The sequence below is a fragment of the Aulonocara stuartgranti genome (assembly GCF_965226115.1).
Source record: "Aulonocara stuartgranti genome assembly, chromosome: 8".
In the NCBI taxonomy this organism is placed as follows: Eukaryota; Metazoa; Chordata; class Actinopteri; order Cichliformes; family Cichlidae; genus Aulonocara; species Aulonocara stuartgranti.
Genome location: NC_138959.1, coordinates 6,715,048 through 6,728,436, shown reverse-complemented (window position 1 = coordinate 6,728,436; position 13,389 = coordinate 6,715,048). Strand labels below are relative to the sequence as shown.

At 40.4% G+C, this 13,389-nt stretch overlaps 1 protein-coding gene across 2 annotated transcripts; it reads right to left on the bottom strand.

The window, feature by feature from the left end:
- Positions 1-74: 74 nt before the first annotated feature.
- On the bottom strand, positions 75-12,828 carry LOC309713512 (PDZ domain-containing protein 7-like). Of its 2 annotated transcripts, none has more exons than XM_082545182.1 (18): positions 12,619-12,828; positions 11,972-12,073; positions 11,634-11,847; positions 10,968-11,105; positions 10,674-10,848; positions 10,384-10,560; positions 9,818-9,965; positions 8,615-8,675; positions 8,346-8,520; positions 8,028-8,251; positions 7,779-7,943; positions 6,960-7,075; positions 5,970-6,061; positions 5,708-5,799; positions 5,394-5,465; positions 4,413-5,027; positions 3,745-3,845; positions 75-3,414 (listed from the first exon to the last, which is right to left on the bottom strand). In XM_082545182.1, the coding sequence occupies exons 3-18, from the start codon at positions 11,794-11,796 to the stop codon at positions 3,271-3,273; spliced, it is 2,658 nt and encodes an 885-aa protein (XP_082401308.1). In that variant the 5' UTR covers positions 11,797-11,847; positions 11,972-12,073; positions 12,619-12,828; the 3' UTR covers positions 75-3,270. The 2 variants fall into 2 exon arrangements, with proteins under 2 accessions (XP_082401308.1, XP_082401309.1); XM_082545183.1 differs by having other exon boundaries at positions 11,972-12,067.
- Positions 12,829-13,389: the final 561 nt, after the last annotated feature.

The window sequence follows — 13,389 nt, the reverse complement described above, 5'->3', positions numbered from 1 at the left end:
CTAACTGTTCATGACCAACAAGTAAACTGTTGATCGTTCTCTACTTATTTTCACTGTAGCAACAAAAAACAAAACCCAAATATGTTGTTTCTGGACATGTAATGATCTTGGAAAACAAACTTAAGGCTTCTTAAAAATGCACTCTGATAGTTTGGAAATACAAAGTGGACTATTAGTCTTTATTTATTTTATTTTATTTTTTCACATTTATACTATTACAAGGTGGATGCTCATATTAAAAATGGCCAATTAAAAAAAATCTAAAAAAAAAATTAGGTCAGCATTTGAGCAAGTAATCCCTGTGAGCCAAAAGCTCTGGCTTTTTAAAGTGCATGTCCTTAATATAGTCATATCTGGCACACATCAGCCCCAGCCACCTACTGTTCACACCTTCTGTTAGCGGTGGGCAGCCAATCAAAAGATCGCTTAGAGCTGCCTTAAGGCCCAGTATGAGATATTTGACAAGTATAACCCCAGGATTAACACTCGGTACAGCTGGAGCTGATTGCATCCACTTAAGGCAATGCTTGTAGTTTCACCATGCTGCGTTCTGGTGTGATTTGAAGGTTCGCAAGGAATGGCAAAAAATTGTCAGAATTGACAGAGACATTCAACCAGTGTACTCCCCAGAGCTCGTAATGTGCACAATAGGTTCCCCTTATCCCTAAATTAATGGAGAGGGTGGAAGCCGTGTCATCAACATCTGCCTAGTCTTAATTCACAGTATTTAACAATGCCTGGAACAAATATTACTTTAACACCACTACACATATCAGCTTTAAGCTCGCACAGACACAAACATCTGTGCCACAGTTATCTCAAGATTGGATTAAATAACTCTCCCGGAGAGTAGCAGCAGAACATGAGGATAAAATCTTCCAAAACCTTAACAGGACAGTAACTTCATGATATCATTGCTTTAAAGATGATATTTACCAAAAAACATTAATGTCCCAAATCACTTCCTGTTTACTGTTCGATTTATAGTTTTTCTGCACCATACAGTGGCTTTAATTTCCAGATACGGAACAAAAACGATCTCCATGTCATGTTTACCTCTTTCTGTTACCAGTGCTGTAGTACAGTCAGTCACATCTTATTCAAATCTACGCTAAAAAGTGTGCTCACTCTTAGTAAAATGCTGAGCATGTGTTTTACGGGTGAGAAATAGCCCAGGACTCTGAAACTGAAGCAGCAAAATGGAGATTAGCCATGATTTATTTACTTATGTACACCTGTGCATAATCGTCTTGCTGTTTTTGCAAAAGCTAGACTGTCTTCATTTTGTTAGTGTTTGGTGGAAACACCGTTAACTTCTCCCTTAAGTTTAGGATCAAACTATTTTGGCTTTAAAGAAATATGACATCAGGACAATATGGATGATAATTTTGTCTGGTAATAAATCAAGCGCACCCCTGTCCTTTACAGCAGTGCAACTTCACTTCTATCCTAAAACCGAAAACAAATTCACCATTCAGTTCAGCTTGAACTAAATGGAGAGAGACAAACAAGAGTCTTTGGTCAACAAGCTCTAACTCCAGAACATGTTTGAAGTGAAAGGATCATCAGTGTTTGCCTGCAAACAGGATCTCTGAGGGTTTCTCATCTGGTCCTCTTTCAGTGATGGTTAACCGGATGTTTGCTGGTTATCTGCTACTGCTCTCCCTCTGGTCCAAAGAGGAGCAGCAGTTTTTGTAAGTTTAACTTAAAATGCACCAACTAGCCTGAAGGTCAAGGAAATCCCATGTGAAAAGCCCCCTTTTTTTTTTAGGTTTAGCAAATTCACGGTTTTAAATCATCAATAATCATGTTAAATAATCAGGATTGCAAGATTTTGTCCAAAATTATCATGATTGTGGCTTTTGCCTAAATCGAGCAGCCTTATTTTGTGGTTGTGGACCTGCTGCTGAGCATGCAGAAGTAAATAAGGGAGAGGTTGTCAGTGTTGGGAATTAGATGCAGTGTTTTGGATCTCCTCAAACATCCAGATATTAAAGGGAAATCATAATGCCTAATTTCTTATATCACACAGTATATTGTGACTGTTTTTCCCCTTTATCATTGTTTTGTTTTTTAATCATAATTGGAGAAACTACTCTCAAAGAGGTCGTCGTTTTTCTGTGTGGATAAAGTGTTATGAACGTTTCCGTATTACTCATCGCTGAAATGGCGAGCTCTTGTACCAAGTAACGTTTTCGTTTAAAGTCAAACTAATTTTCCACCGACTGCTTGAATCTGTTTATTTACGCCCCTGTACCACAGGAGGAGACGCGTCCTGTTCCTCTCTCACTGCTGAGTGAATCATTATTATCCTCCATTATTATGTAAATAAACCTCACTTGTCCATAACATGATAAAGTTTTCTTCCAGAGATGTGTTCATCTCACAATAAAAGCATAGCCACTGTGAATAGACCAAAGCAATGTCCCACGTTCTATATTTTGCTCCTACAGATATGATGCCTGTATATTACTGTTTGTGTAGATGTTTGTTTTGGTTCCTCAGTATAATTTTATAATCCACAATATTTGTATGAAAACATTAAATGTATATTTTCATGCTGTACATTTCTTGAACAAACCCACTCTGGTTTTAATAATAAAAAAAGAGACAAAAGTTTAACAGCTGTGTCAGTTTGTATTTATTACACCAGGTCTTTCCTCCATGTACAGATGTATTTTCTCCCATTTTTAATTCTTTGTTTACATTTAGTATTTTCTGGTGTAACTTTTCAGAAATCCTTCTTGCTAGCTGCTGTCCACAGGAATATTGTGAATGGTCCGTGTCTGCCCTCTTCAGGTAGAAAATTGAATTTAAAGCCACCTTAACGTGGATTCTTATTAATATTCAGTCCACTGGGGCTTTCAAAGGCACTCAAAAGTTGAAGTTTGCCATCCTGCACAGTTTAAAATTCAGGAGCATAACCTACAGTTCTCCATCTGTTATGCACTAATGGATATTGGTCAAACAAGTTAAAAATGTTCTGGACGGGCACTGGCCCCAGGGTTGTGAAAAAGTGAGAGATTTCATTTGTACACAAACACAACTTTTTGGTTTGTTCATTTTCTCTTAAATATTATCTGCAGCTTTGCTTCAGTTCAGAAAGTTTCTGTGTCCTTGTTCCCAAATTTAACTTGAATGGCAAAAAATGCATACCAGTCCTCAGCAGTGTGTGTGCTGGTAAAAGTTTACCTGTGTCCAAGTTAAATTCCGGCGGCTGCTTATCACTGGATATTTTTTCTAAATCCACAAAAGCATCTCAGAGTCCTTTCAAAGATCTTTGGGGACTTTGACAACAAACTCCATGGGGTCTTTGGCCTTATTGCTGAAGGCTTTTCGGATTATGTCAACGGCATGCTGATGGGTGACCCCTTGCAGTGAAACAGCATCCACAGACACCAACTCAAATCCAGCCTGGGAAACAGAGGGAGATCCAGTCAGACACTGACAGAATAAATGCACTGAACTATATACACTCATTGGCAACTTCATTAGGTACACCTATTCAATTGTTTGCTTGCAAATATCTAATCAGCTAATCACACATGGCAGCAACTCAGTGCAAACCTAGAAATGAATGGGCTTCAGCAGCAGAAACCCACACAACATGCTACTCCTGTTAGGTAAGAACAGGAAACTGAAGCTGCAATTTGCTGCAATCACTAAAATTGGACAATAGAAGATTTCTGCCTGGTCTGATAAGTCTTCTTTCTATAAGATTTCTGCTTGGTACTGTCATGTTACCTTGAGAACTTCACAGGTGGAGGCAGCTCCTCCAGGAAAGATCTTCTCAATCTTCACCACCGGCTGAACCTTTGACTCCATCCCACCAGATATACTGATACCTGCAGCATCACAGCAGCACAAGTCAGAGGCGTACTTGGAGGCATACATAAACAATGTCATATTTAATCTAAATATAGGAAGTAAATACAAAAATGTATGTCATACAGTTAGTATTTTCCAGTGTTTTCCACAGGATCAATCAATTCCATGCATACTGTTGCAACACAATGCGTTCTTGCAGCTCGGCATTATGTTTTGAGAGCCAGGGTATCGAGGGGCAGGCTACCACATGAAAATCAAGCATGTCAGCTTGTTTCCAGCCTCAGATTTTTTTAGAAACACATTTCACTGGATTATTTTTCTGATATGTGATAAACATTTGCAATTGAAATGATTTTTAATTTTCACTTTGATATGTGAGAGCAGACTGCACACATTGTTTTTCAATGGCTGAAGGAGAAGGCTGTATACCAAGCATCTCTTGCTCAGAAGCATTACTAAAAATTACTTCCATTATTCTGTAATTAGTCGCATGAAAGTTTATAATGCCTCAGTTTAACTTGGTTTGGGAAACTAGGTACAAAGTTATTCTGAATGTGAGAGTGGCATCAAATAAAGTTACTTACCCAGAGACTGTTTGGTCTTGGAGATGCTGACAGTTCGGAGCTCATACTCCTGTTTGGAGTCGCTGCCATTGATCCTGTCCTCAGAAGAAGCCTGATGACCGTTCACCTGTTCACTCCCCAGTTTCTGATTTGAACCAAACACCTGCGACAATAAAGGCCGACTCCTGCGAGCAGCGCTCTGCAGCGTAAACACGGCTTCTTTACTCCTGTCCCCACTTTTCTCCTTTTTGCCTTTAGAGCGACTGTTTCTTAACGGCGGCCGTCCCTGTTCTAAGTTCGTATCTCCCTTATCTGAAGTAGAGTGCAGCGACACCTCATCAAAATGGACGGAGCGAATCGTGCCGATCTCTGTCTGGAGAGGCGGCCTGGAGTCGGTGCTGCGGGCCAGCAGCCAGTTGGGGAGCACTGGACTGGCAGCTGGAGGTCCGAGGTCTCTGGACTCTGTGTTGTATCCATCCACCGGTATGTCCAGCAGAGGTGTGAAGGACCTGGAGGTGTGGAGCCTGTCTTTGGACACACGGGGCCCAGTCAAGCTGAGCTTCTCCAGCTCCTCCAGCAGGTGGCCCTCCTTCTCCACCTCCTCAGCACTGTGGAGCTCAAAGCCTCCCCGGTAATCTAGAAGGAGAACAAATGTTGTTACAGGAACTATTTTCAAGTTCAATACACTTTCACTTCAGGCTGAGGTTTGAAAATGTTTCACAGTTGAATGGAAAGTATGGAAGCCCATTTAACCCCCCCAAAGATCTCAAACCTTTTCAATCAAACATAAATAACAATAAAAGAGGTTAAACAATAGTGCCAATAAACACTGTTTTACTTTTCCAATATAAAAATCACATTCATCAACATAGTTTTACTTCATTGGTCCTTTCATCCCTCCTTGAGTGGATTTATGTCTCACCAATATGCTTAAAGAAAAAAAAAGAATTTCATCCTTAGAAAAGCTAGACCGAGAAAAGGTCTAGCAGTGGAGGTGCTGACCTGGGATGGGAGTGATGAGGCGCCGTTTTGGTGTTCGACCAGAAATGGGAGAGCGAAGAGGAGGAGTCCGGACTACAATGGAAAGATAAGACAAATGCAACTTTACAGAAAGGTGGTAAATGGTGATAAGACAAAGAGTAAAATAATCATATTTTACAGGACAGAGAATTTCTGGGCCTACTGAGGTCCTACTAAACTGTGTTAAGTTAATGCTAATTTTTGGGCTAACTGAAAAGATACGGTTTGTAATATCAGAAAACAACTCTGACTCTGATGGTGCTCGAATATCATGATCAGATAATTCTCATACATACCTGAGCGATACTTGAGGATATCGTAGGCCTCGGCTTCAATGGCAGTCACCATGTTATTGAATACACTCAGATCAGAAGGAGGAAGCAGCATTCTGAGACACGTGGATGAACAAAAAATACGCTGAGTCATTGTTCTTACATCTTTAATTAGTCTTCAGCTCCTCAATGAGCAACATTTGGATTTCAGTTTGAGATGGTTATCCTGAAAAATCCTTCAGCCTCTCTGGAAACATTTCCAACGCCATTGTTTCCCTGTCCTTACCTCACTTCTCTAAGCAGCAGCAGCTTTTCAGGTCGGTCCAGCACAACCAGCAGTTGACGTATCAGATTTTCCACTGAACAATCTGCTACGTACTGAGAGAGTAAATACATTTAGTAAGCATTTAGCAGCTTTTATTACTTCCTTACATTTACAAGTGGACACTGAAACAAACTGTCCAAATGGGCCATTCTCACACCCAGGGCGTCAAAGCTGCTGGCTTGGGAAGGTGTCCTTTAGCATCTTTGCCCTGACACACCAACTTATGACATCAGTGAGACAGTACTTCACAGTTATCCTGTGATTTTACACCATGCATGGTTAATGTTGCAAACTGGCCTGTTTTCATGCCAATGAAAAATCCCTAAACAATAAAATGTTCTTTTCTCCTGCCTGCTAAACCTAAGACTACTGCTACAGCTACGCTAACACATCGCAAGTCTCTAAAACAGGACTGTTACCTCTCATCAATCAAAGCATAAATGCACCTTGGCTTCACTTACTAATCACTGTGTAGAAATGTTCCAATATCACAAACACAAAGTAATTGTACATACAAATTTACCACTGGATTAAAGACACCTGCACACCAGCCTATTTTGTTCTTACCAACATGCGTATGTCAGTGAATCAGAAACACAGTAAATATATGGAAAAATTAACTGAAACTATCATGTCTGAGGAGGACTGTGAAGAAGATCCAGTTTTCCTAAGTGTTTCTGTGGAATGGATGGCAGTAAAACACAGCCTGACTTTCATCATATGTGCACTCATGATCTAAGGTAGTTTGAAATTTAGTTGGAGAAAACAAACAAATTCAGCTAAGAAAATATTAATGAATCCTGGGTTTTGTTTTGTTTTTTGTTAAAACATTGTTACACATTTTTAGCGGCATCTGACAAAAAGGCATTTATTACTCCCTTGGATGAGGACACTACAGAGGTCAACACACAAACACTCAGTATGCCTACAGATTTTAACTCAGCGTCCTACCCTTCTGCACGTCTTCATTACAGCAGCCACTTCCTCCTCAGTCAGCAGCCTGCGGGCCATGTCCTCCACCACTCCAAGCATCTCTGAATTTGGCATCTCACCAGCCCGTCCTCCATCTAAAAACATTGCAGAGTGGAATCAATATTGAGTATGTGTGTCTAAATCAGGCAACCACCAAAGACTTCAATCCGGCCCACTGGATGGTACCGGGAAATGTAAAGAGGGGATTAAACTTAGTACTTCTTAACTGTATTTTCATAAGTTTTATTGCTTTTCTTGCTGATAAAGACCTCCCCCATGACAATTCACCATACACCAAAGTAATTAGCTAATAAATAAACAATTAGATGCCTGAAAAGTTCCTGTTTTTTCCACTGCCCAGTGATTGTTTCAGTTTGTCTGTTTGCTAGCAGGATTACTCAAAAAGAATAAAGTGAGGTGTGTGTGGAAATTATACTAGAGGTGGTGCTTGATCCAACAAAGTGATCTAGGAAAAAACGATTCTTTCTGTGACAAATTGGAACATATTTCACATAATTTCTTCAAAAATAAACTTAAAATAAAATAAGAAAAATTGGAAGATATCTTGATATAAAGGAAACATCACAAACAAAAAATTTGAATCTATGGACTCAAATCACATGCGATATGAAGACATTTTCAGCCTTGACAGGTATCTGCTGTCTATTTGCTTCATGTTATTTCTCGTTTGCTGTTTTAATTGCAGAAGATATTTCAGCATCTTCGCTGGCCGCACATCTCATTTTCAGTTTGATATAATGTGAATGTCACTGTAGCAATGAAAAGCAAGGCAGTTACCTTTCCCAGCCTTGTCTTTGGATGGGGACTTTGAACGCCCCCTTGAAGTGTCTCTCTTCCGTCCACCCTTGAAAAGCAAGTTAACGAAGGTCTTCGAGCGCTGCAGGGTGCTCTTCTCCTCGGGGTCCTTTCCTTTCTGCTTCTTCTCTTTTTTCTGCTTTATCTCTATGGTGGGGTAGTAACAGAAGGTTATTTACTGTACCGTTTAACCATTTCATTTTGATATATTTCACTCTGCTTCACTTTCACCTGACACAGTCACTTGGCTCTGTGACCTGGTGATGGGTCGGCTTGGCCTGCTAAGAGCCAGCAGCACGGCTGTTTTGGGAGACAATTTCTTCCCTTTGCTCTCCTCTCCACGAATCACCGTGTCTTTGAGCAGAGTGGTCCGTCCCAGGCTGCGAGTGGTGTCTGTCCCAGATCTCAGAGGTAGATCTGTCTGAATGGCAGTCTCTGTCTGCTCTGACTCAGACCTGAACATAAGAACTATCAGCATCACATGTGGTGTGGTCTGCAGAAGAACTTTAGCTTGAGTGCTTCTAAAGGGGAAACAAACCAGACACAGACCTCTGGTCCTCGGTGGAGATGCACACGTCCACCATGTCAGAACCAAATGGCAGGCTAGGCGGGAACATGACCTGCGACAGGCCGCTCAGAGAGCTCACCGGAGTCCCAGATGACAGAGAAGAGGCTGAAGAGGATTCTGAGCCCTGGGAGGAAGACTTCTGAGTACCATTGGCCACTAATAAAGAAAGATTAAAAGATTTAAAAGGATAAATTCACTCTGATATAAACAGAACAGAAGAAAACTTTAGAAGAAAAAAAAACATACATACATTTATTAAGCCATCTGTATTCTGCCACCATCTCCTTATAAGCAGGGTACCGTCCTGCTTCCTGTGAAGATAGGGTCACAGATATGCAAATAGATACAGTAGAAACAGTTAAACTTTTATGGGATCACTATATTTGACAAAGTGTAACCGGAGAACCACACACCCAAAAACCTACATGACGAACACGTTTCCTTTCCAGACTTTCTAGTAATCTTTGATAGTTGGGATGGTTTCTAACTGTAGGATCTGTTTCAGTTACCAAAGTAAAAGATCTCCCAAACAAAAAAGTTGCACAATACACCGGCTCTATGCTTTGATCAGCACCTGATCCCAGCTGCCTGGTGAATAATGCACATGGCCTGGCTATTTTTCACAGTGCGAAACCCAAGCTCCGACAAGTTAAGTGAGTGAGGAATATTATGACTGCATGCCAGCTGTCGGCTCTGCCACACTAACTGCTGCTATATCGACCACGTAGCCATGCGACTGGAGTAGTTTGTGTTTGTGAGAGAATTCAAGATGAAAGTCAGGTAAGAGGTTAGAAAGGTGATACATGTCGGATCATCTGAAAGAGGCTTTAATGAAAGGGCTGGCATGCTTCCCATAAAAAAGACCGACTGCAGAACACAACGAGGCATCTTTAAGTTGTTAAGATTTTATTTAGCAGCAAACATCCAACTGAGACAGCTTTACTTCTACTAACACAATGTCAGGGCTGTGGATACAGCTAGGCATATGGTTTATTGACATCTTTTAATCAAAAGTATATATCTCAAACAGACCATAACATAACTTTATAGCTACTTTAAGCCTGGGCTCAAAGCAATACACTGTGCTGTAGGCACCTCTTTTCAGGTCAGCAACTTTCTGAAGCCTCAGTTTCCCAAATTAAGCCACTATGAAGCAAGATTTTCATCTTATCCTGGTAACTTCAGGGTTCACCCTGGGTTATCAGTGTCAATTTAAGACTTAGAATCACTGGCTTTGGTGTGACAGTTAGTATAATTTTATAATTATATAAAATTAGAACTATATAATTATATTAACTATAATTATGTAGTTAATCTAATTATATATTTTTAGAATTATATTAACTGTTTGTGTACCAGATTAAAAACCGAAACATTTTCTAGAGGCTATGACGTTCTTTGCATTTAACAAGCAATGTATTCTGCAATTTATGTCATACATCACCACCCTCACCTTGATGGTCAGCATAACATGTGTGTGACTCTTCAGGACCTCAACAGCACTGCTGTGGCTGATGTCCTCAAAGCTCACTCCATTGGCAGCCAGAATCTGGTCCCCCATCTTAATTCCGTTTTGCTCAGCCAGACCACCAGGATCCAATCTGGGACAATGAGACAAGCAAGGGCTTAAATGATGAACTGTGTCAGTATTTTGAAGCTCAAATACCAAATGCGTATCAGCTGCTGTTTGGATTTGGAGCTGTTGGTTTAACAAAAAGCAAGACTCTGAAACATTCTGAGTAGTTCTACGTCATTACTTGTACATTTTAGAAGAAAATGATCCTCAGATGAGTCAACAATAAAAACTTATTGTTTATTGCAGCGATATATTAGTGGCAGAGATTTTTTTATTGACTAAATAAACAGAAAGAAAAACATACAAAAAAATTACGCTATGAGAGGAGTGCATGTCAAAAGTTGGGCATTCAGGCATGTTTCAAACTTCCTTCTTCCCTTTTTAATTCCATTTAAATTTTATGAACATGCTTCTTTCTTTCTTTCTCTAGCAGGTGTACGTACTTGGAGACATAGATGCCCAGACCAAACTCCTGTCCCCCACGGATGTTGAAACCCAGGCAGTAGTCATCAGAGGTGGTGTAAAGGTGGACAATCCTTTGCAGGGCGCTGCCTGAGCTGGCCTCAGAAGGCGTCCGTCCACTCTCCTCCACCACCATACGCCTGTGAATCAGGTCCACCCTAAAAAAGTAACAGCACACCTCACTGCTGATCACTACAGGGAAAAAAATCTGACAGATTTTTTAAAAATAATTTTTGGGGAATAAACATGAATAGGAATACTGCTTTATTACCAGGTAGTTTTCTCCTTGGAGTAGCGGATACCAGGGACTTTGCCAACACGTCTCACCACCATCCTTAGCCTGTTGTTGCCCGTCAGCACCTTCACAGCACTGCTCATGGTGATGCTCTCCAGGCTGATGCCATTCACCTCCACCAGTTTGTCACCTACGAGCAGGCCTGCTGCCTCTGAAAACAAGCACACAAATAAAATACTGTGAGTAACAAACACAGCAAATGTTTATTCTGTGCACTCTCACATCTCTGGCTACATCTATTTATTTCCACAGAGACTAAATTAATCTTACCTGCTGCACTGTTGTCCTCTACCTTACTGACAAAGATGCTGAGACCATGTTCTGAGCCTCCACGCACACTGAATCCAAGCTTGCCGTCCACACACTTATCCACTGTGATTGTGTGGAGGTCCTCGCTATCATCACCACCTAAAGTGTTTAAAGTCAAAAGTTGTTGGTGATTGTGGTGAATATTTCAACGGGGTCAAGTATCTACGGAGTTTGTAATTAAAAACATTTTTGGCCAGTTTTCAGAAATAAAATTTTTCATTCCAGGTCTGCTTTTATGTTTAAAAATGCTGCATTATCTCATTAAACATACTCCAATTAGCATAAATTAGCATCTTGCATTACAACATGCAGAAAAATCAAGACCTTTTTCTTTCTCTTAGTATAAAAGAAGACATGTTACAGAAGCACAATAGCCCCAAATATTAAACCTAATCTGCAGTGCCTGTGCATTTGTCCACAGAATTTAATTCTTGTGATTGTAAGCTTGGGTATAAAAGTGTTGTGGATTCATGTTGTGAGACTTATGCTTGGTTTAATGTATTGATAACAGAATGCTAAAACTATTTGTCCGCTCTCTATGACTAATAAATTAGAAGGAATCACTGTTTAGTCATCAGGAGTGTTACAAACTGCACTACACCAGCAGCCAGCTTGACTGCTCCTTACCATCCACAGGAGAGTTGATGAGGATGACCCGACCCATTGGTGAGGAGGATCGGATTCCACGCCGGCGCTGCTCCTTCTTCCGTAAGAGGTTGCGCGTAGCTGTGTGTGACCCTTGGGTCCCTGGGGTCTTCTCTCTGCGGGATGGGTCTGACGACTGAGCCATGGAGGCTGGCGGGGTCTCCTTTCACACACTCTCAGCTCCACGCAGAGGACTCTACAGGAGCACAGAGCAGACGGATTGTCTTGTATTCCCTGCATGGTGATACTGCATTATACTCACATTTAAGAGAACTTCAAATCACTCGACTGTGCAGTGGTGTAAACTGGATTTTACTCACTGAGGTTGGCTGTTTTCCCACATGATAAGTGACTCTTTTGCTTCCTGGAGTCACACTCTGGCCCATTCCTGCCCATGTTGCATTGTTCTCACCTGTCTGAGTCTCAGAACCAAATCAATATTGGATGCATGAATAAAAACTTGCACATCATATGAATACACCATAATGCATTTGGATGTAAAAGAAACAAATAAACAAAAACCTGTCGAACATATGGAGCTACCAAATTCTTTCCAAATCAGCTCAGGAAAGGTTCACTCTTAGCTATTCTTGCTGCAGAAGGTGAGGTAAGAAATAGGATTTAACTGGTTTGTTTAAGTCCTGTCTGACCCACTTAAGAGTCACGAAGTCACATGGTGCTGATGCCATGGTTACATGTCACTAAGAGTTACCATCTTGGGGTTCCCCCTGAGCGCCTCACTGAGCTTCAGGACCAAGGACAGCGACGCTAAATAACGTCAAAAGTTACGTCAAACGGCCAAATTTAAGTTTAGCATATAAATATTCAAATGAGAAAACGTGTAATAAACGTGCTCTGCGTCTTAATTTAATCCAGCTTCTATAGTATCTAAAACGTCAGTGCTAAATTTGGATATTTTTTGCAATATGGTGTCTGAGAAAATAAAGACGCGTAAATAAATACCTACCACTCATTTCGTGCTCTGAACACCGCTGACTTCTTCTAACGTTTTCTGCTTAAGTACAACCAGGCACTACGAAGCTTCCACTCTATCCTTTCTATTCACCCCATATTCTTTAAATTAAAACAACCAACTCTACTGTTTCGTATACCTGAGTCTATGTTTGTGGGAAATGACTCAACGCACCTGGCCTGGACATTTCTGGCGTCAACAAAGCCCCGCCCCCACAATCCGTCCATTGGCTGGATTGCGTTGAATTGAGAGTGCTTTATTGGACGCATAACACGCCAATCAAATGACATTGCATAACAGCCAAACTAGCCATACCTATCAAATAAAGGTAGTAAACTGCAAGTAAATCACACAAGTAATAGTTGGATATATTAATTAAAAGGAAATTCTAATAAACTCAATATACCTAAGCACCATTTATATTTATTCTATATTTATTATATTTATTTTACTGTAACACTGTGGTTTAAGTTGGTTTTCAGGATCAGATCAACAGTAATGCAACCAGAAAAAACGAACTAAGTATGTGTGTCAAAGCTAAATTTATATTTATTATACATGTATAAATTATATATTGCTTGCTTTTAATTGAGGATTTCTCCAGTACTACTCCCTGAGTAAGAATGCAGGCATTTAGAATAGAATAGAATAGAATTCAACTTTATTGTCATTGCACATGCACAGGTACAGGGCAACGAAATGCAGTTTGCATCCATCCAGAAGTGCTTTAGTGATATAGATATATTACAATATATATTAGCAATA